Raw genomic sequence first — 23,493 nt, forward strand, 5'->3', positions numbered from 1 at the left:
TTTTTTTTTTTTTTTGGTGTAGAGTTGTATCAGTTCTCTATGTTTTGGATATTAATCCTTTCTTAGTACATTATGTGTTAATATCTTCTCCCATTCAGTAGGTTGCCTTATTATTTTATTGATATTTTTGTGCAAAAGCTTTCAATTTTGATGTAGTTTCAATTGTTTATTTTTGCCTTTGTTTCCCTTGCCTGAGGAGATGGATCCAGAAAAATATTATTGATTACTGCTTATGTTTTCTTTTGGAGTGTTATGATTTCAGGTCTTAAATTTAGCCTTTAATAAATTTTGAGTTAAGTTTTATGTATGGTGTAAGAAAATCGTGTAGTTTCATTCATTTGCATGTAGCCATTCAATTTCCTCAGCACCATTTATTGGATGCATATTCTTGCCTCCTTTGTTCTGTAGAGTAATTGCCATAAGTGGGTTTATTTTTGGCTCTGTATTCTGGTCCATTGATCAATGTGTCCCAATTTAAAAAATTTTTTTAACATTTATTTATTTTTGAGAGACAGAGCATCAGTGGGGGAGGGGCAGAGAGCAAGGGAGACACAGAATCTGAAGCATGCTCCAGGCTCTGAGCTGTCAGCACAGAGCCCAATGGGGGCTCAAACTCATGGACCACAAGATCATGACCTGAGCTGACGTTGTATGCTTAACCCACTGAGCCACTCAGGTGCCTCAATGTGTTCCATTTTTTAAGAGGATTTTTTAAAGTTTATTTATTTTGAAAGAGAATAGGGGATGGGCGGAGAAGGAGAAGGAGAGGAAGGGGAGGAAGAAGAGGAAGGGGAGGAAGAGAATCCCAAGCAGGCTCTGTACTGTCAGCACAGAGCCCAATGGAGGGCTCAAACTCACAAGCATGAGATCATGACCTGAGCCAAAATCAAGCCAGATGCTCTACCAGCTGAGCCCTTAGACACCCTGATGTGTGCCATTTTTGTGCCACTACCATACTGTTTTGATTTCTATTGCTTCTTAGTTTAGTTTGAAATGTGGGATGCTGATTCCTCCAGTTTTATTCTCAAAACTATCTTGTTTATTTACAGTCTGTTGTGGTTCCATACAAATATTAGGATTATTCTAGTTCTATGAAAAATGTTATGTTACTGGTGTTTTGATAAGGACTGCATTGAATCTGTAGATTGTTTCAGGTAGTGTGGACATTTAAAAATATTAATTAATCCATTCAAGCAGCATAGTATATCTTTTCATTTTCTTGTGTTATATTCAGTTTCCTTCAACAATATTTTCTCCATTTTAGAGTACAGATCTTTTACCTCCTTGGTTTAAATTTATTCCTAGGTATTTTATTCATTTTGGTGCAGTTGTAAATGGGATTGTTTTTCTTAAATTCTCTCTGCTTCTTTGTTATTGGCATATAAAAACAACAGATTTCTGTATATTAATTTTGCATCTGGAAACCTAATTTATTCTGTTAGTTTTTTGGTAGAGTTTTTAGGGTTTTCTGTATATGGTATGTCATTCACAAGTAGTGACAGTTTTACTTTTTCCTTACCAATTTGGATACCTTTTTCTTGTCTCATTGCTACAGCTAGGACATTCAATACTATGTCGAAAAAAGTGTCAAGAACATCCTTGTCTTGTTCTGATCTTAGAGGAAAAGCTTTCAAATTTTAACCACTGAGTATGAGGTTAGCTGTGGGTTTGTCATATATGGCCTTTATGATGTTGAAGTATGTTCTTCCTAAATCCAGTTGCTGAGAGTTTTTATCATGAATGTTGAATTTTGTCAACTTTTTTTTCTGCATATATTAAGATCATACAATTTTTTATTCTTCATTTTGTTAATGTGTGTCACATTGATTTGCAAATAGTGAACCATCCTTACACCCCTGGAATAAATCCCACTTAATCATCATAAATGGTCCTTTTAAAGTATTTTTGGTTTGCTAATATTTTGTTGAATTTTCAAATCTATGTCCTTCAGAGATATTAGCATATAATTTTCCTCCCTCCCTCCCTTCTTTCCTTCCTTCCTTCCGTCTTTATATGGTTTTGGTATCAGGATAATGCTGGCCTCACAGAATGAACTGAAAAATTTACTTCCTCTTTTCTTTTTTGGGATAGTTTAAGAAAGAAATGTATTAATTTACTCTTCATAAATGGTAAAATTTATCTATGAAGCTACTGGGTCTAGACTTGTTTATTGGGAATGTTTTGCTTATGGATTCATTTTTTTTTATGAGTAATTGGTCTGCTTATATTTTCAACTTCTTCCTGATTCAGTTTGAGAAGATTGTATATTTCTAGAATTTTTTTTCTAGATTGCCCAATTTTGGCGTATTTAATCTTTACATTAGTCTTTCATAATACTTCATATTTCCATAATACTTCATAACTTCTCTTTTGTTATGGTTTTGAGTCTGCTTTTTCTTGATGAGTCTGGCAAATGGTGTGTCAATTTTGTTTATATTTTCAAAGTACCAGCTCTTAGTTTCACTGATATTTTCTCTTTTAAGTTTTTATTTCCTTTATTTCTGCTCTGATATTTATTACTTCTTTTCTTCTAATTTGGGGTTTTGTTCTTTTTCTAGTTCCTTTAGGTGTTAAGGATAGATTGAGATTTTTCTTGTTTCTTGAGGTAGGTCATAATGTATTGTTTCCATTTTCACTTGTCTCCACATATTTTTTTAATTTCCTCTTTGATTCTTTCATTGACTTATTTATTGTATGATAGCATATTATTTTAACCTCAACATATTTGTTTTTACCAGTTCTTTTCTTGAAATTGATTTCTAATTGTTACCATTGTTGTTGGAAAAGGTGCTTGATAGGATTTCAATATTAAATTTGAGATTTATTTTGAGACATAACATATGATCTGGAAAATGTTGCATGTACAATTGTAAAAAAATGTGAATTCTTCTGTTTTTTGGGTGGAATGTTCTGTATATATCTGTTAAATCCATCTGCTCTAATGATTCATTTGAAATCACTTTCATAATAGATTTTCTGTCTGGATAATCTATTGATATAAGTGGGGTGTTAAAATTCACTACTGTTATAGTATTACTGTTAATTTCTACCTTCTTATGTCTGTTAACATTTGCTTTCTATATTTTCTTTATATGTTGGGTGCATAGATATTTACTATTGTTGTATCTTCTTGTCGGATTGATCTCCTTATTATGTAATGCCTTTGTCTCTTGTTACGGTCATTGTTTTAAAGTCTATTTTGATATAAATATTGTTACTCTGTTTTTTGTGTGTGTGTTTTGTTTGCTTCCACTTGCATGGGTATCTTTTTCCATCCCTTCACTTTTAGTCTGTGTGTGTCTTTTGGTCTGAGGTGAAATCTCTTTAAGTCAGCATATATATTGGTTTTGTTTATTAATCTATTCAGTCGATTTCTTGATTGGAGCATTTAGTCCATTTACATTATGGTAATCATTCATAGACATATACTCATTGCCATTTTGTTAATTGTTTTCTGGTTTTTTGTTTTGTTTTGTTTTGTTTTGTTTTCGTTTCTTCTGTTCCTTCGTTCTGTCCTTCTCTTCCTTTGTGATTTGATGGTGTTCTTTAGTGTTATGCCTGGGTTCCTTTCTCTTTATTTTTACAGGTTTGCGTTTGTGGTTAACATAAAGTTCGTAAATAACTCCTGTGAATATAGCAATCTATATAAGTTGACGGTTGCTTAGGTTTGAACACATTCAAAAGCACTAAATTTTTGTACCCCCCATTTTAGTTATAATATGTCATATTTTACATAGTTTGCATACTGCCTAATATTCTAAATATAGTTTTTTATTATGTAATGTTATAAGTGATTCATCTACCTTTAGTGTATGTTTTCTTTTACCAGTGAAATTTTTCCTTTCATAATTTTTTTTCTAGGATACCCTTTTCTAAAGAAGTCCCTTTAACATTTATTGTAAGGCCAGTTTAGTGATGATGAATTCCATTAGTTGATGTTCATCTGGGAAACTTTTTATCTCTTCATCAGTTCTGAATGGTAAACTTGGTGGATGGAGTATTCTTGGTTATGTTTTCTTCTACCACTGTTAGTACTTTGAATATATCACGCCCTGCCCATCTGGTCTGTAAAGTCTCCAATGGATCAGGTCATAGCTTTATTGAGTTTCATTTGTATGTAAGTGCTTGCTTTTCCCTTGGTGCTTTTAAGATTCTCTCTTTATGTTTTGACATTTTAATTAATATGTTTCGTGTGTGGACTTCCTTGGGTTCATCTTATTTGGGGATTCCCGGTATTCCTGGATGTCTCTTCCCTTCCCTAAATTAGGGAAGTTTTCAGCTGTTAAATTTTCTGCTTCCTTATCTCTTTCTTCTTCTGGAAACCCTGTAATGCAGAAGTTATTATGCTTAATGCAGTGATACCTTAACCTGTCCTAATTAAAATTTTTTTTCTTTTTGCTGTTCGGCTTGGTTGCTTTCCACTATCCTGTCTTCTGGCTAACTGATCTGTTCTGCTTCCTCTACTGTGCCATCATTTTAGTTATTGTATTTTTCAGTTCTGATGGTTCTTTTTTGTATTTTCTGTCTCTTTGTTAAGTTCTCACTGAACTTATCTACTCTTCTTTCAAGTCTGTTGAGCATCTTTATGACCATCATTTTGAACTCTTGCTCACGTAGGTAGATGGCTTATCTTTGTTTTTTGTTTTTTTTTTTTTTGAGGTCTTGTTCTTTTATTTAGAACATATCCCTCTGTCTCCTTGGTCTGACTTGGTTTGTTTCTATGAATTATGTGGAATGGGTACTTTTCGCAGTCTTGAGGTAGCCTTATAGAAGAATGTCTCCTGTGTAGACTGTGTACTTGGTGGCTTTGGCTGGCTGTTTGGTGCTGGATGGGCATGGCTGGGGCACTCTGCACAGAGGCACCCTGTCAGGTCAGCTAGAGCTGGAGCAAGTGTAATCCCATGGCTCCTGGAGTGCTTTGCACCATGGTCACCCAGGAGGGTCAGCTGAAGTGAAGCAGGCTCAGGCCAGGGGTTTGTGGGGTGCTCCACATTGGGCCTGTTTTAGTGGGATGACTGGAGATGGCATGGGAGCAGGCCAGGTATGACATGGTGCTTTGTGCCTGGGTCACCCTGGTGGGACAGCTGGAGCTGGTGTGGGTTAGAGGCCTGAGTAACTCTGCTCCTGGAGAGAGTTCTAGCAGTTATGATTGGGCAGACATTCTAGGGTTGGCAAATATGGGTTTCCTTCACCTAATAATCTAGTTTCCCTTTAAACTACTGTTTCTGTTTAGTTTTATTTTTCTGTGTCCCAGGGTGGGTGAGTCTGTACATGGGCTCCTCAGTGATATCCCTCTCTGCTATAGGATGCCACATCAGGGTGGTTGTTCCCAATGTTACTGTCTTTCTTACTCCCCCCCCTTTTTTTTTAATTTTTATGTTTATTTATTTTTGAAGAAGAGACAGAGGATGAGCAGGGAAGGGGCAGAGACAGAGGGGGAGACACAGAATTGGAAGAAGGCCCCAAGCTTTGAGCTGTCAGCACAGAGCCCAATGCTGGGCTCACATTCACAATCTGTGAGATCGTGACCTGAGCTGAAGCCGGACGCTCGACTGACTGAGCCACCCAGGCGCCTTTTCCTACCTTAATGTGGTCCTTGTATTCTTTGTCATGCAGAAATTGTTCAGCCAGCCCTCAGTTCTTCTCCAGGGGGAGTTGCTCTGTTTGTAGGTATAGATTTGGTGTGTCTGGGAACTGTGTTCAGGGTATTTCTATGTTTTTATCTTGGACCTTCTCCTACTCTATAGTATATTCTTATGAGGTAACAAGCTAGAGGGAAGTAAAAGGCTCTCAGCATATCCCCGTCTGTGTGATAGCATTTTCTATGTGTGTTACAGTGAGAGGAAGAGACTGTCCTAGTGGCTTCCTTCTCTTCATGTAGTTTTTCTATCCTCCTTTCGAAAATTATTTTTCTTTGCATTTCCTCTTTTAAAAAATAGGTATATGGAGGGGCACCTTGGTGTCTCAGTTGGTTACCTCCAACTTTTGATTTTGGCTCAGGTCATGATCCCAGGGTCATGGGGTCAAGGCCTGTGCCAAGCTGTGCACTGATAGCAGAGAGCCTACCTGGGATTCTCTCTCCCTCTCTCTGCCCCTTCCCTGCTTGTGTGCACGTGGGCTCTGAAATTAAATACTTTAAAAGTGACAATCAATTTATCTATTTTTTTTAAGTTTTACTTGGGTTTCCAATTTCAGGATCTCTCTCAAACTTCAGTGTACGTGAGGATTTCCAGGGATACTTTTTAGAAAATACAGATTTTCAGGCCTTCCAGAAATTTTATTCAGTAGATCTGCAGTGGGGCCCAGAATCTGGGGCCTCACCCCTTCATTTTCTAATTCAAGAAGTCAAGGAACCACACTGTGAAAATGCTTTTTCTCTGAGAATCCTTGCTATTGTTACAAATAGCTACACATGGTATTTTTCTTTTTACTTGTGTTATATGTGGTCAACCAACCAGTTATCTGCATTCTGTCAGAAATTATGGCAAAAGCATAGATATTGGACTCATAAAAGTATCCGTAGACCAATTTTATACTAAATTAATTTGCTTATTTATTTTTTATATTTCCACATTGCAAATACTGTGAATTAAATAACAACTCTGCTTCAACTGTAGGAGAATGCAAAAACACTCCAGGAGAGAAGCGTTGCTTATATCAATTCAGATTCATCTATAGAGGGTAAATTTTATTTCTGAATATTAAACAATACATCATCTTTTCAGTCTGCAAATTGTAACTTGTAAACGAAGATTATTCTCGTAGTATGAAATTCCTCAAGAGTACCTCCATTTTCCATTTTACACAGAGAAAATAATTATGATTCAAATGAATCAATATCATTCCTAACTTAAGCTACTGAGGCTAATTTCTTCAGTATATTTGCCATTTGCCTATCTGGAATTTCCACTTAAAACTCTGGTATTAACCATATTCTTCCTGTAGAGGTATCAAAAGAATTTGGCTAAAATACTTCAGAAGAATGTTTTACAGAATATTCCATATAGAAATACTTTCTGCATGGAAACAATCTGAAGTGAGCACAAACTACAGACGTCCTTGAAACCTGACATGTGACACTTATGCCTCTAGGCTTTCATTGTATGATGATTTCTAGATAAATGTCAGAACATACTTACGAGGTACTGAAATGCTGTCTTGATATACATTGTCAAATTGAGTAAATATGAAAGGAATGGTATAACCTTATCACTTCCTTTGCCAATGCCCCCCTCAAAAGATACCACCTTAAGAATGATTCTAGTATTATTGTGGGAGCCGCCGCCTTAGCAAAGTCCTCCTCTGCCTTCCTCTGTCCAAAGTGTGCTCCGCAGCCTTCTTGCCCCTGAAGAACGATGTCCACACTATTCTTAATTCCTTGGGAACAATGTCTTTGATTTCAAGTCTATTTTATCTTGTTTATAATTAGAAATAGAATTAGACTGTTGGAGTTTCATTTTGAAGTATTATAATACATTGTATTTTATTTTTTCAGGCAATTATACTCTCAGAGTTGACTGTACACCCCTTCTTAACCAGTTGGTGTATAAACTGACAAAAGAGGTATATAGATGCCTTAATGTTTTCTGATGAAAAGATAAGTGAATAACACTTCTTTTCTTAATTTTTAAACTGGTGACAGAATTGATTTATATTAATAGGATATCAGAACAAAACCTTTAATACACTATATGACCTATGTGTAAAGATAGCACTACCAGCCTCTCTAATAGTATTTATGATTGTGTACATTGTTGCCGAGTAGATAAAGGGTACAGTTGCATCTGCCAGAGGCATCTGGATACAACAGAATGAGCTGGAATGGAGAAAGCCTTGGGTTCAGACCTTATAAAATGAATTCTAGCAGCATCAATGATAACAGGACATGGTCACTGAATATAAACACTTTACAATCTAGAGGGGATTCACACTTGTGAGGAATTATACATCAGTAGGATATTGGTTACTACAATCAATAGACAACAATTGCGGACTAGAGAAGCTGAAACCCTAGGGTAGCTGGGGAAGCATCAGAAGATGTTTACAGAATAATTAGTTCTTGGGCTGTAAAACAGAAGGATGTGAGAGTGAGAGAGAAGGCATTCTCAGTAGAGAACACTTCCTAAAAAGATGTAAGGATACGAAAGAAAAAAATATTTTCTGAACTGTAGGTGGCCCAGAGTGATACAAGTATAAGGTTTTGGTGGAAAGATGGTAAGAAATGGAGCATGACAAATAAGCCAAGTTCAGAAAATGGTGATGGGACATTTTTTTTAAAGAGACCTGGAAGATCACTTCTTCCTCTTGATTTATTTTTAAATGTTTGTTTTTGAGGGAGGGAGGGAGGGGTAGAGAGAGAGAGAGAGAACGAGCATGAGTGAGCAGGGAGGGGGGGTGAGGAGGTGGGGGGGGGGAAGGGGAGAGAGAGGGAGGGAGACAGAATCCAAAGCAGGCTCCAGGTTCTAAGCTGTCGGCACAGAGCCCAACATGGAGCTCAAATTCACAAACAGATCATTTAACAGACTGAACCAACCAGGCCTCAGAGAATCTTTAACAAGGTTATACATGATCATATTTGTTCATTAGAAAGATCACTCAGTGTCAGTGTAGTGAATAGATGAAGCTGTAGGGAGTCTAGAAGCAAACTGGAAATAATTCTTACAGGATTTTGTAAATATTATTGATAAAAAGTACTCTGAACTCTAATGTACTCTAAAAATTACATATACCTTTAATTGCTGTGCACTTGATGTAAATGGTTCATTATAGAATTTAGTTACTGAAACACACCTTTGGAGTACTTAGATTACAATGCGAAGTAGGTGTCACTTTTCTGTAGGTGCTCTTTTCAACTCTCCCTTCATGTTGCCCTTTCCTTGTTCCCACATGAGAGTCCTCTCATCATTCCCATCCCAACTCTCAACATATTGGGTAGCTTATGTTCTTGATACTTTTATTGGAATGTCCCATAAAAACAAGCTATAAGGAAAATTCTGAAAGAATCCTTCTCAGGACATGCATTTATGCTTTGTGCTGTCCTACAGAAATGGCTCCTGCCTTTGATGTCAAGGATGGTAAGAATTTCAGGGCCAATAGGGAGAAGTTGAGGTCTGTCTCCCTTTGTATAGAGGCAGATGCTTTTTTACGGCCATTTCAAAACCCAGTAGAAAAAGACTTTCTATTCTACTGTGAATAGACTATTAAAATTTTACCAACCTCTAGTCTATGTTGGCAGAGTCAAACCATGCTGGTGGTAGAGAGAGCAGAGCTTAGAGAGAGTGCAGCTGCCTGACGGAAGAACTGGGACAAGGTGTCAGAACACTGGAGGGTCAGCATTTATGACAATGCAGATAGCAGACAAAGTGTGTTTGAGAGGGTACTGGCTAGCGGGACACAGTTCTGGTTAGTGCTAGACTCAAATGGTGAGTCCAGGAAATGAGAGGGCTTTTCAAGGAACTAGAAGCAAAATGTAGGAACTAGAGCAGGTTCTCAGCTACTGCCAGTTGGCAGGAGCAGAGAAGAGCTCAGTCAGCAGGCTGGGAAGGAGCAGAACATGCTGGTGATAAGGGGAGGACTACGGAGCGACCAGACTGCCTTTAAGCTGTGGACTCAGGTGCAATGAGGCCACAACCAACCCTATAAAAGCCAGAGAAAATATCCGAGGGGACCATTATCCCCATTTCCACAGATGAGAAAACTAGGGTTTAAAGAGGGGAAGCAAAGCACCATTGGTTATGATGCCTTCAGGGATGCATGAGGAGGGGCATGTGTGCCTTTTTCTGAACAAAGTAGGGCTGTAAACACAAAATTCAGGCAATACATGTGGTCAGGAGGATCTAAAACAGACGTCAGCCTTTGCAGGCCACACTTTTCCTACCGCGTGGCCCTCTTTTTCTTAAGACTGGAGAAAGCAGAGTGTAAGTTGATGGCCATGCTTTAAATGAGGGGAGTAAAAAGGTTCAGGTATTCATAGAAGCTCTTAAAATCCCCACGTAGAAATGTGAGGTTGTGCAGAGCTTTTATTTATTTTTTATGCAGAGCTTTTAAAACCCATCCAATTCCAACTCGGTTTGAATACAATTTGACTTTCCAAAACAGCAGTTCCTCCTTGCCCCACTGGCTCTACCAAACCAGGACTTAACGCTGCCCGTTTCAGGCTTAGATTCTCCAGTCCTGTCTGCCACCCTGAGGCCTCTCTTTAAAGGTCTTCTTGGACAGAAGCAAGTTACTAAAGTCAATGTTGTATCTAAAGTTTCCCCCAGTGACTTACCACTAAAGGATCTCTACGCTGCTAAAAATTCAAGTGGTAACATTTGTTAAACATTGGAAACTCTATTTATAAAGTTTACCAAAGTAAGCCAGAAACTCTATCCCAGGTATGTGGCAAAATTACCATTAGGCAGGCAACAAAAATGAACAAGAATTTGGTTGGATTTTTCTTACCATTTGCTTGTTTTTCTATAAAGAACATGATACACGTCCATATAGTTAGAAGTTGGTAACCTATGGTTTTATTATTGGCATGAATTTAGTTGCTTCTGCCTCTAATTCCCAGTATGTGATTTTTCTTTCCAGATATCCAGCCCAGATGATGGTTTTGAGGGTAAGTCTCTTTATGAAAGCTGGTTGGAAAAGGACCCTTCATCTGAAAATAAAGATTTTCCTAGGTAAATTACTTGCATAGTTTCTACCATAGGATCAATTATGAATTCCTTTGCCCTTTGTTTCTCCACACATGTATTTCTCAGCTGTGAAGATAATCCCAAATAATCCCTGTGTGGCCTTCATTTTGCTACTGGGACAGAAGAGCTAAGTCTTTGAATCTATAATAAATTTTAGTTTTGCAAATTTTTAGCCAAAATTACTTTGCCACATATTTTGCATTCTTGAATTTTAGATATGTATTAAATGCATTAATAAATAATGTAACACCAAATGATAATAATGAAGTAAAAAAATGGATTATTTTCTTCCAAATTTAAGGGACATTATAAATAACTACCGAATTGTGTCTTTACCTGTAATGAATTTAGATTGTATTCATTTTTTACTTCTTATTCACCTAACAGCTGTTTTCTTGAATTTCTTTTTCTCCTGCAATACTATTTCTAAAAACTAGCAGATGATGGTAGGTAGCAGTTTCTAGCTGTATTGCATATTCCAAATAAGGCTTGTGAAAGTTTGTGTTTCCATTATAAAAGTTTTACATGCTTATTAAAAAAATACTAGAGTAGAAAGTCTTAAAAACATCCAATACCTACCTACATCTCAAAAACACCTTGGAAGTGTATAGTTATTTCCTAATACATCTGTAATTTTCTGCTTTGCTTACCATTTTATTATAAGATTTTCCATGTTATTGCATGTATATTACATATGTATGTACGCAGTGGTTTCTTAACTACACACAAAAACTTATATTGTAATTTTCTAAGTAAAGCACATTTAGATTCTTTGTGATATTAAATATTCTGTATCATGGCAGTTTTCTTATAGTTCTCTGAGGGTCGTGACCCAATTTTATCCTAAAAGGCTAGCGATATGTAAGAGGCTATAGTCATTAGGCTGCTGTCTTTGGTGGTACTGTTCAACTCTGACTACAGTCAATGCAGATTTACCAGTTTTTAACACCACAGTTCTAGGCATGTGCTAGGAAAGCAGCGTGGAGTGGTATACCTTCTCCTAATTCTTGTAAATGTGCTGTGCAATTCCTTGCTATTCCTGTGGCACGATTCATTTTTCCATTTATTTAACTTCATATTTTTGCATTTATGCCTGTATAATATCCTTGTGTGTATATATACATTTATATTCTACATCTAGAATCAGTAAACTAGGATCTGGAAGTGATTTTGAAGCTTATTTTCAGAGACTTGGGATTGCTTCAGGCAGAGCCCGTTACACTAAGAACAGGGTAAGCCATTTCATTATTTTGGATACATACATTTTATCCAACTTCTTGTGAGGAACTTTAAACTGTTGTTTGGTACCCGGGCCCCAGGTCATGTGGCCTGGGAGGAATTCCAGGGCTGGAGGCTGACTTCCTGTCTCTCTGTGGGCGGACTGGGAATTAATTTGGTACTCAGTGAAATGGTAGGTGGCAGCATAAAGGCAAATGAGTATACCTGGTTAGCAGAACCCAGTAGTTCATATCCCTGTTCTGATGCAGGTTTTGCTGGAAAATTCTGTTTTCCTCCTCTTTTCCTGAGGAAAACGTGCACGTGAAGAACTAGTCTTTATTATCAGTAGCCCCTTTTCACATCCTCACTCCTGCCTGTAATCTGAGTCCAGGGCTCCAGAGTAGGGAATAAAACAAGTTCTTCCTGATTTTCAGGTTGGTTATCTTTTCTGTTCTGGGATCAGTTTGCACCATTGCCATTCAAACACACTGACGGGATGCCAGTATTTGGACATGCCAACATGTGCCCTGTCTATGTTATAAACTATGTGACAAAGCAAACTGAAGATTACATCAGTAAATGAAGATTTGTCACAGATTTTAATAATTTTTGAATCATAATTACAATATACCAATGTCTTGCTTGCCTAGAATACACACCTTTTGCAAATCTGATTCTCCAGAGTATGACTGCGAACAGAGACGAAAGCAAAATCAGTCTCTCTACTGATACTCATTACTCTTTCAAGGCCTGTTCACTTTTATATTATGTCATCAACTGGAACACAGTTGTCTGGTTTCTAAGACAGTGTAGATTAAAAGCAGAATATTAGACAGGAGAGAGACTGACACAGGGATTCCTTTTAGCGATACTAAAAGCAGTAAAAGTGCTAATCTTACAGCAAAGTAGCAGAGAGGCAGACCTAAGGAGTAAAAAAAAAAAATTATATAAAATACAATTGTGTAATAATTTACAATGGTAGCCCTTAACTACATAATAAAGGTTAGATGGCATTTGGCTCTCCAGTTTGGGAAGGCAGAGAAGGTGCTTAAATGTAGAATTAATTCTTGAACTATACAGATCTTAGCTGCCAAGAACCTTTCAACTGATAATTTTAAACTGTGTTAATAAGCAATTTGAGCATATATGCCTTAATTTCAGTTATCAGAAATACAGCAACAGCAATTTTCACGAAGTATTTTGAATGAAGATTACATGAATGATTAAAACAACAGTAAAATTTTAAATGGGCGAATATTTGGTGATAGTGTATAGTTAGACACTAACTTTTGCTTCATCATGATAAAACAGAGTTCCACTTGGTTGTATTTTTTCTGCATTTTTAAAAGTTACATAAACATCATAACTGGAGTATTTAAGGTTTGTCTATATTCAATAACCACTCTTATTTCCCCCCCAGAAAACAGATAAGTACAGCAGCTACCCGGTGTACCATACAGCTTATGAGACGTTTGAATTAGTAGAGAATTTTTATGACCCCACATTTAAAAAGCAGCTTTCCGTGGCTCAGTTACGAGGGGCACTGGTTTATGAGCTTGCAGATTCGAGAATTATTCCTTTCAATATTGAAGACTATGCAAAGGCTTTGAAAAACTATGCAACAAGCATCTACAATTTATCTAAGAAACATGACCAACAATTGAGAGGCCATGGAGTATCATTTGGTAAGAATGGCTGGGCGTATCTTATAATCTGAGTTAGAGCTTTAAGTATCATCTCAGATTGACATCACTGCATACTCTTTCATCCTAGCATATATTCTGGCATCACTCAATTCTGACTTCTAGAAAAAGAAACTTGAAAACACCTTTAAAGAATATCACTTAACCTGGTATTCGTAGGATGAATCCATTTTGCTTAGTGCTATGAACATTGGGTTGATAAATATTTTCTCTATATTGTTGCCTTTAGAAATACTTTTACTGGTAAAAGAACCATACTATAAAAATACAATGCTGCACAAGGATGGGAAAATAAAACCATTAATAATTATTATATATTTTTGTTTACATGGAGAATTTTTTACATGGTTTAAGCATTGTTTCATTTTATATTCACATTGCCATTCTGTGGTTATTGTTTTGTACTACGCTACCTCCAACAAAGTAGGGATGAAATATAGTATGGGGTAAAGCACTGAGCATTGGGTCTAGAAGCTCCAAATCTTGGTTCTAATATTAACTCATTATGTGATGTTGGAAAAGTTACTTGACCAGTCTTTGTCCATTTTTAAATGATACAGAATATAACATGTTTCTAAGACTGCTGTGGGAGATTCAGTTGGTTGGATGTATAGACACAGTGGTGAGTGATCACTCAGAAATGTTACCTATTAGTACTGTTTTACAGTAACCATTTTCTTTTAATCTAGGAGTACATATTCTTAGTACATACCAAAAATTATCAAATATGAACACACTAGACAGTAGACACTGAGTAAATTGCTGGGAGATAGAAGAATGTTTAAAAGATAATCATTGTCCTCAAAGAGCACAGAATCTCATGTGAGGGAAAAGACAAAAATGTCAGGGACAAGCTGTTATAGGATACAGAGTACTGTAGGAACACAGAATTAAGTACAGAGAAGTCAGTAATGGCTTTGGACTATTCCTGCTTACAAATTAGCAATCTTCAAAGTCATGAACAGCAGGTATTAAGATCTAGATAAAATGATACAAAGAAAATTTACGAAACTGTACTTAGATCACTGATTGGAGAAGCTCTTTAACGATGAGGCAAATGAAATCGGAAGTGTAAGCAGAGTCAGCAGCAAGATGGACATTCATCGTTCTGTTGCTCTCCGGCATCCTCTTCTTTTCCTAGATGCCCTGATTTTCTTTTGGTGAATTGCCTTTTATCACTTTAAGTCAGGATTCAACCGAGAGAGAAAGCACAGTCATGGAGGAAGGCCACTCTTCACACAAGGTGAATTAACCTAATCTATTAGTGCCTCTTTTCCTCCATATTTTCAAACTCACCATCTCAGTGGTGGTATCCCATCCACATTAAACCCTCTCGTAACTTTCTTATAAATATCTCTTCTCCCTAATACGCCCTACTCCCTTACCAAAATTCATTTAGTGCCAAACAAAAGGCAGTCCCTCTGAACATGTTTTAATGAATGAATGATGGATAGGATGGAAATATAATTTACATGGTCCCCAGTTCTTTACTTCCTTTTACCAATCTACTTATCTTCCTAGCACTCTACTGAAATTGCTTATGCAAAGTTAATCACTTGTTACTAAATACCAGGGACACATTTTATTTCTTATCAAACTTGACTATTGTGGTTCATTGGAAATTTAAGATTCTTTCCTCAATGCTCTTTAGCTTCCCAAACATCCATATTAGATTATTTGGTACTTGGTTTTAAGAACAGCAATGAAAATTAGAGCTTAAAGGATCTCTAAGGCTAAAAAAGACCTTGTCTTTTTTATTGAAAGTAACTATTTACTAGCTGTGTGACCTAATAGAAATCCTGTGTCTGGAGCAGTAAGTGTTTTACCTGTAAAATGAATATTGTATTCCCTGTATCACAGGATTAATGAAGAAGGAAATCAATGCTCTATGCTAATGTTCGGTTTAGAAAAGATGGGAAATGATAAATACATTGTTGTAATAAAAAAATATGCTGAGGACCTTCTCATTTAGAATCTTTGTAAACTAAAAAAAAAAAAAAACTTGACTAGATCTGATCCTATTTCTGAGTCTGCATATATCAGTTCATCACTGGTTGTATTTAAATAAGATCCTAAATGCACTTCTTAAAAAGAGGTTAACATTGTTTTATTCTATTAATTGCAGGAACATAGTTCATTTATAGTTGTATCAGGTACCTAGCATATAGAAGTCTTATGAATATATATTGAATATATGAATGATGCATTTCTGATAAATTAGGAATTAAAATAATTATAGTTCATAAAGAACCAATTTAGACATTTTATATTTTATCCATTGTCTGTTACTATATTTTCTGATAATCTTAATGGATCTACAAGAAGGCTCAGTAGAATAATAGTTTCATATCTATTCAGTCCTATCGGCCTGGAGTGTGGAGGGGAGGAAAATAAACATCTGAAATAAGAAGGATTTACTAATATACCTTCTTCCACTTTTCTATTTTTAATAGATTCTTTATTTTCTGCTGTAAAAAACTTCTCAGACGCTGCTTCAGATTTTCATAGAAGACTTGCAGAAGTTGATCTTCAGAAGTAAGTTTCAAATGTAACACTCCCTATTTTGAAAAGTAATCTAGTTAGTAGAATGAATTGTGTACAGTTATTAGGCATGTGGCTCTAAGTCACGGCTACCCAAATAAAGGTCTGTAACCACAGCATCAGCATTACTTAGGAGCTTGTTATCAAACTTAGAATTCTGCACTGGTCACTATTCACATTGAAGTTTGAAAAGTACTGCTCTATCTGGTAGGCTAAAAACCCCTCCTAAAACAAGGGCCAGCCTCTTATCTTTAGGAGTTTCATAAGAATTCTGAGTGTAATTCATGTCTATGGGGTTAAGTGCACTTGTAGTATATTCGTAGTATATTTTACTCATGTCTCAATACTTCTCGGACAAGTGTAGAAATTCTTTTACTGATACAATTTTTGCCACTTTTAGACTGAAATATAATTTCAGAGCATTATTTAACAAGCATAAATTGTTCCAGGTCACATTTTTTCAGATCCAGTTAGAGTAAGCTTTCTCACCACCCATACTGGCAGAAAGATATATCATATCCTTCATTCTGAGGCGCATCTCTCCCCCTTGGGTTGTAGGGGAGCCCAGAGAACTTCTGTAGCATCCCAGAAGGAGAGTTGGCAGATGCCAGGGGTGAAAAGGGATGCCCGGCCCATGATGTGCAACTGCCTCTCACCCTTTCTACCAACTGCTGTGACCTTCCCTCATTTGATACTTTGATATAGACTGCATTTGTTTGTCTTGTGCTCCAGTGGAACTGAATGCCTTAACTTGGTAATACACCCAGTCTGCCTTTGCAGGAGGCCTGGCTGTCCTCCTCGAGAATTAAAACTTGTCTGTCCATTCTTTCTGTGGTCTTGAGAAACAGCCATTTCTAGCAGGTCTCATTCTGAGTATTAGGAAGATTACCCTCTTGTTATATGTAGCTTGCACAGCATGACTGCTAATATGTGTTTTCTTTAGTAGTTTATTTTTCTATGCCATATGCTATATTGTTTTAAAGTATAGTTCCATGAAAGGGTTATAGTTACTATATTTCTTATTTTCAAAGTCCCATTGCAGTGAGAATCATGAATGACCAATTGATGCTCCTGGAGAGAGCATTCATCGATCCCCTTGGCTTACCTGGGAGGCGGTTCTATAGGTAAGGAAGTGACATATGTTCCATTAAAGGACATGAAATACTTCAGTGTGACCAAAACCAGCATATCCAAACTCTGCTTTAAACTGTTGCCATCAGATGAATGGAAGGTTAATACGTATGCCGAGAGGCATATGGGTAAGATTATGCATTAGAACAGTTTAACTTGTAGTATCAGAAAAATTAATTTCATGTTGTTTACTGCTTTGCTACAGATGTAAATGATTAATGGTAGTTGGAAAATAACTTTCTATAAATCTAAAGGCTATAGAATCTTAGAGCTTGTATAGTTCAAATTTCACCATTAATTTTCCCTGTAGGATCTGAGGTAAGTAGCTATCTAGCCTCTGAAGCTTACCACCTCATGAGGAAGTCCATCCCAGTTTAAGACAGGTCTACTTTAATAGAAATTTTTCTTCATAAAGACCCTTTTCCCTGTAATTTTCTCACTCTGATCCCATTCTAATTTCCAAAATCAAATAGAATAAATTGAAATCTAATTTCTTGTAATATTTTAGATTTTTAAAGATGGCTGCCATGCTTGGCTGTGTGCTTGGGCAGTCTCCAGTTTCTCAAGGCACCTCTTAAATGAGACAAGGCAAAGTTGAATGAAAAGGCTTATCTTCAACATTGGGAGAGGCAGCTGTTTGCTCTAATGCATAGAAACCAACACAGAGGGGGAAAAAAAACCTCAGTGAAATGGTTGCAAGTAATCTACCTGATAGAGAGTTCAAATTACGACCATGAAGATGCTCACCAAAACTGGAAGAATGGATGAACACAGAAGTTTCAAAAAGGTACCAACCAGGAGTCACAAAGCTAAAGGATACAACAGCTGAACTGAAAACTACATTAGCAGGTTTTCCATTAGACAAGATGAAGCAGAAGACAGAATCACTGATCTTAAGCTTCCTTCCCCACTCTGTCTTTAAGAGACTTAGAGGAAAACAGGCCTAACTACATTCACATTACAGAGAAAGGGGCTGAAAACTTCCCTAAACTGGAAGAGGAAACCAATATCCAGAAACAGGAAGCCCAGAGAGAATTCCAAATAAAATAAACCAAAAGAGACCCACACCAAACACTAATTACGTTGTTAAAAGTTAGAGAAAAGGATAAAAGCAGCAAGAGAAGAACTACCTATATATACAAAGAAACCCCCATATGATAATTAGCAGATTTTTCAGCAGGAACTTTGCAGGCCAGAAAGGAGTGGCAGGATATAGTCCAGGTGCTAAAGAAAAAGATTTCCAATCAAGAATATGCCATCTTGCAAAGTTAGCTTTCAGAACTAAAGGAGAACGAGTACTCGAGACCAACAAAAGCTAAAGGAATTTATCACCACTAAACTGGCATTGTAAGAAATGCTAAAGGGAGCACTTTAAATTGAAAAAAAGGTGTAGATTAGTAAGAAGAAAACAGGAAGAGTGAACATTTTACTTGTAAAGATAACCTTCATACCATTTATTACCTTTACTGTAATGTTTAAGACTAATAAATAAGTATAACTATAATAATTAAGGGATACACAAAATTAAGAGGAAGTGAAACCTAAACCATGGGTGTTAGAATGGATAAGAGTAAAAAGGTAGACCTTTAGAATGCCTTCAAAGTGAAACTGTCATATTCATGACAGTCCACTTTAAACTGATAGTTTGTTCTGTGTAAGGCTCACAGTAACCAGAAACCAAAAAGTTACATAGGCATACCTCTGATCTGCTGCAGGTTAGAGATCTGCAAAAAAGCAACAAGTTTTTGGTTTCCTAGTACATACAAAAGTTATGTTTATACTGTATTATAGTCTATTAAGTGTATAAAGCACTTCTAGAAAAAAAAAAAGTATGGACCTTCATTATAAAAAATACTTTATTGCTAACAATGCTAGCCATCATCTGACCTTTCAGCTAGCTGTAATCTTTTCTGCTGGTGGAAAGTCTTGCCTCGAAACTAATGGCAGCTGACTGATCAAGGTGGTGGTTGAAGGCTGAAGCTGCTGGGGCTATTTCTTAAAAGAATACAACCATAACATTTGGCCACATCGATTAACTGTTCCATTCACATTTCTCTGTTGTGATGCTGACAGTTCTATTTCAATAGTCACTTCTCTGAAAGCCTGCTTTTTAACTGAAAGTTGATGTAATATTCTAAACCCTTTATTGCCATTGCTGACTCTTCATAGCATCTTTGCCAAGAGTAGATTCCATTTAAAGTAACAACTTTCTTTTGCTCATCCATAAGGAGCAACTCTTCACCCATTTAAAGTTTTATCGCAAGATTTCAGCAATTAAAATATAATGATTATGAGCAGAGAAGCAAATATCTTCCATAAAACAGCAAACTGAATTCAAAGGATCATTCACCATGAACAAGTTGGCTTTATTTCAGAGATACAAGTGTGGTTCAGTTTCCACAAATCAGTCAAGATGATATGCCACCATGAAGGATAAAAATCACACAGAAAAAGAATTTGACAAAAATATATGTTAATGTTAAGTAAGTTTAAAGGGAACAAGCCTCAAACAATCAAGGCCATATTAGACATACCCACTCCTACCCCATTACCCCACAGTGAAAAGCTGAAAGATTTTCCTGAGATTAGGAACAAGACAAGGATGCCCACTCATGCTACTTTTACTGACCACAGTACTGGAAGTCCTAGCTGCAGCAGTCAGAAATCAAAGGCATCCAAATTGATAAGGAAGAAGTAAAACTGTCACCATTTGCAGATGACATGACAGCACATACAGAAAACCTAGAAACACCAGAAAATCAGAAAGAATTCAGTAGAGTTGCAGGGTACCAAACCAATGCACAGCAATCTCTTGTTTTTATATACTACTAACAAAGTAGGAGAAAGAGAAAATAAGAAAACTCATTTACAATTGCATCAAAAATAAAATACCTATGAATAAATTTAACCAAGGAGGTGAAAGACCTGTACTCTGGGGAGTGTATTAATAAAGCACAAGACAAACAAATGCAATCCATATCAAAGTATCAATACCATTTTCCACAAAATTAGAACAAATAATCCTAAAATTTGTATTGCAACAAAAAGCACCCTAAATAGCCAAAGCTGTCTTGTGAAGGAACAGAGCTGGAGGTTTCACAATCCCAGATTTTAATATATCCTACAAAGCTACAGTGATGATACAGGCAGAAAAATGTATACATAAATCAACAGAACAGAAGAGAGAGCCAAGATAAAACCGCAGGCTTATATGATTAATGTACAAAAAAGAAGGCAAGACTCTGCAATAAAGACAGTCTCTTCAAAAAATGGTGCTGAAAAAATGAACAGCTACATACAAATGAAATGGAACCACTTAACACAAAAATAAACTCAAAATGGATTAAATGCCTAAGTAAATGTGACTGCTAAAACCATAAAACTTCAAAAAAAAAAAAAAAACCCCAATCAACCCAATGACAGGCAGCAATCTCTTGCACATTGGCCTTGGAAACAAAAGTAAACTACTGGGAGAATATCACACTAAAAAGCTTTTGCACAGCAGAGGAAACCATTATGAAAACAACAGAGAAACCCAAAATGGGAAGGGATATCTAAAATAAGGAACTGCTACAACTCAAGAAACTCGATTAAGAAAAAAAATGGGCAGAGAACCTGAATATGTATTTTTCCAAAGAGAAAAAGATGTGAAAATCATGGTCCCCATCACTAATCATTAGGGAAATGCACATAAAAACTAAAATGAGGTTATTCTCTCACAATTGTCAGAATGCCTAGTATTAAAAAGACACGTATTGGTAAGGATATGGAGAAGAGAGACCCTTTCTGCATTATTAGTGGGAATCCACTAAAAAACTGTTAGAATGAATAAATTCATCATAAGGTTAAGATACAAAATATACAGAAATCCATATTTCTATACACTAATAATGGCCTTTCAGAAACAGAAATTAAGAAAACAATCCCATTTCCAATCGCATCAAAAAGAATAGAATACCTAGGAATTCAGCCAAGGTCAGAGGCCACAGGGGTATTAGATGTCAGGTCAATGATCTGAACCAGGTTTGTATAATTCCTAATATCTCTCTTATATCTTACTCTGCTTTTACAGTTTTCCAGTAGAGGGCAAGCAGTATACTTATGAATAGCTACAACCTTTATGTAGAATATCTCAACTCATATGTAGGTCAGAATATCAATGTTTATAAACAGTTTAGCACATAACACAGGCTCTAAGAAAGATCCATTTGAGGTCATGTTAAGATTTAAAATCCAAGACAAATCCTGATGTACTTTGGATAATCTAAATGATTTACATTATAAATTTCTATGGATCATCAATATTGACTTACATAGAGTTTCATATTGTCTCAGACAGTAGATTCACATCTTGAAGAAGCTGTAGGATTTTGACCTAATTCCTCCTCATGTTGTTCAATAAAATCTGTCCTTCCTGGAAAGCAACATTCCAGAGGAAGTGAGGTAGCTTGATCCCTTCTGGTACTTATAAAATGAAATAGGAAACCAAATGCAAAACTTTCATTCTAGATCACAGATTAAATGTGTCTGCAGGCAGTTCACATGGACTTCATTCATCATCCTTACCATTTATGATAATACTGGCAATATGTGCTTATTTTAATGATTTTTTAATGTCTAAAGAGTATCAGAACACGTGTTATTTATTCTTGTTGAATCTCTGAAAAAGACACCGCACAGATTACTTTTTTCAATCTCCTCTCATTAAATATATCCATAAAGCATACTTGTTATCACGGTTTGGGTATGTCCTGGCAGCCAGACCTACACAACTTATAAGAACCCATTTTCTTCCAATTGGTATGACTTATGAGACGAATCTTGGTGAATGCATATGGTCAACTTTCTTTGCTTAAAAATATGCTTTTATATATAATACTATCTCAAATTAATTACAGGTCTTCATTTTGGAGTGAAAGGAATGCCAAGAAGAGACATAGTATTCTTAAGATGTCCTTTAACGAAAGGGAATGAATAGAGAAGTGTATAAAATGTAACATATGCATGCATACTGTTTAGCTCAAACTGCCCTATGTTTTTTTTCTATTAGGCACATCATCTTTGCACCAAGTAGCCACAACAAATATGCGGGAGAATCATTTCCTGGGATATACGATGCTATGTTTGATATTGAAAATAAAGAAGACCCTCAGTCAGCCTGGAGAGAAGTAAAGAAACACATTTCTATTGCAGCCTTTACAATTCAAGCAGCAGCAGGAACTCTGAAAGAAGTGTTATAGTAAGGTCTCAGCCAAGTGGCCATTAAAGGTGTTATTGAAAGTCTGAGGATAAAATCCTTCCTTGTTTTTTGATAGTGCACGAAACCAGAGTATTATTTTGATTTTAGACTTCCATCCTGTTCATCTGTAAAGAGTTTTTTGGCTTTTTAAAAATTCATAACTTCATCATCAAATTGTTCATCTAATAAAACAAAAGAACCCTATAGTCATGGGGCAGAAGACAAAGTAACTGAAAATCCCCACAAACAAAATATGGCAAGGAACATGGAGCTCCCAGACATTGCTGGTAGAAATGTAAAATGGCATAACCACTTTGGAAAACAGTTTGTTAGTTTCTTACCAAGTTAAAATACAGTTCACCCTTGAACATGGGTCTGAATAAGTCCACTTATACATAATTTTTCTAATACAACATTTTATGATTTTAACATTTTTTTCTTGTTTTATTGTAAGAATACAGCAAATAATACATATACAAAATATGAGCTAATCAATTATATCATTGGTAGGGCTTCTGCTCAACAGAAGGCGATCAGCTGTTAAATTTTTAGGGACTGAAGTTTGTCTGCCTTTAAGGGTTAACTGTAGTAACCTCTGCAAGTTATTGCTTCATAAGTTACTTTATCGTCTTTAATCAACAGAACAAGTGATTAAAGTACTTACGTTCCAAAGCCATGTAATTAAGCAAGGATGTTACCTACAGAATGAGGCCTATTTCTTTAAAAAAAAATTTAATGTTTGTTTTTGAGAGAGGGAGGGAGACATGGAATCCAAAACATGCTCTAGGCTCTGAGCTGTCAGCATACAGTCTGATGTGGGGCTTGCACCCACAAGCTGTGAGATCATGACCTGAGCCAGTCAGACGCTCAACCAACTGGGCCACACAGGCACCCTGCCCCATGAGCTATTTCTTAATAATGTTTTCCCAGAGGAGTTCTTGACCTATAAGACGTTTTATGTATGCCACTTGCTAATAAC

The 23,493-nt window shown here is 36.3% G+C and overlaps 1 protein-coding gene across 1 annotated transcript in view; it reads left to right on the top strand.

Moving 5' to 3' along the window:
- Positions 1–22,943, top strand: part of NAALAD2 (N-acetylated alpha-linked acidic dipeptidase 2) — a 62,995-nt gene extending 40,052 nt beyond the window's left edge. The window contains exons 14-21 of the mRNA XM_029957016.1: positions 6,618–6,681; positions 7,496–7,563; positions 10,576–10,667; positions 11,824–11,914; positions 13,321–13,585; positions 16,057–16,138; positions 17,176–17,268; positions 22,326–22,943. Coding sequence (XP_029812876.1) covers positions 6,618–6,681; positions 7,496–7,563; positions 10,576–10,667; positions 11,824–11,914; positions 13,321–13,585; positions 16,057–16,138; positions 17,176–17,268; positions 22,326–22,515 — 945 coding nt within the window. The 3' untranslated portion in view covers positions 22,516–22,943. The remainder of the gene's footprint in view (positions 1–6,617; positions 6,682–7,495; positions 7,564–10,575; positions 10,668–11,823; positions 11,915–13,320; positions 13,586–16,056; positions 16,139–17,175; positions 17,269–22,325) is intronic.
- The last annotated feature ends 550 nt before the right edge of the window (positions 22,944–23,493 follow it).

Source organism: Suricata suricatta, chromosome 11 (assembly GCF_006229205.1).
Source record: "Suricata suricatta isolate VVHF042 chromosome 11, meerkat_22Aug2017_6uvM2_HiC, whole genome shotgun sequence".
Lineage (NCBI taxonomy): Eukaryota > Metazoa > Chordata > Mammalia > Carnivora > Herpestidae > Suricata > Suricata suricatta.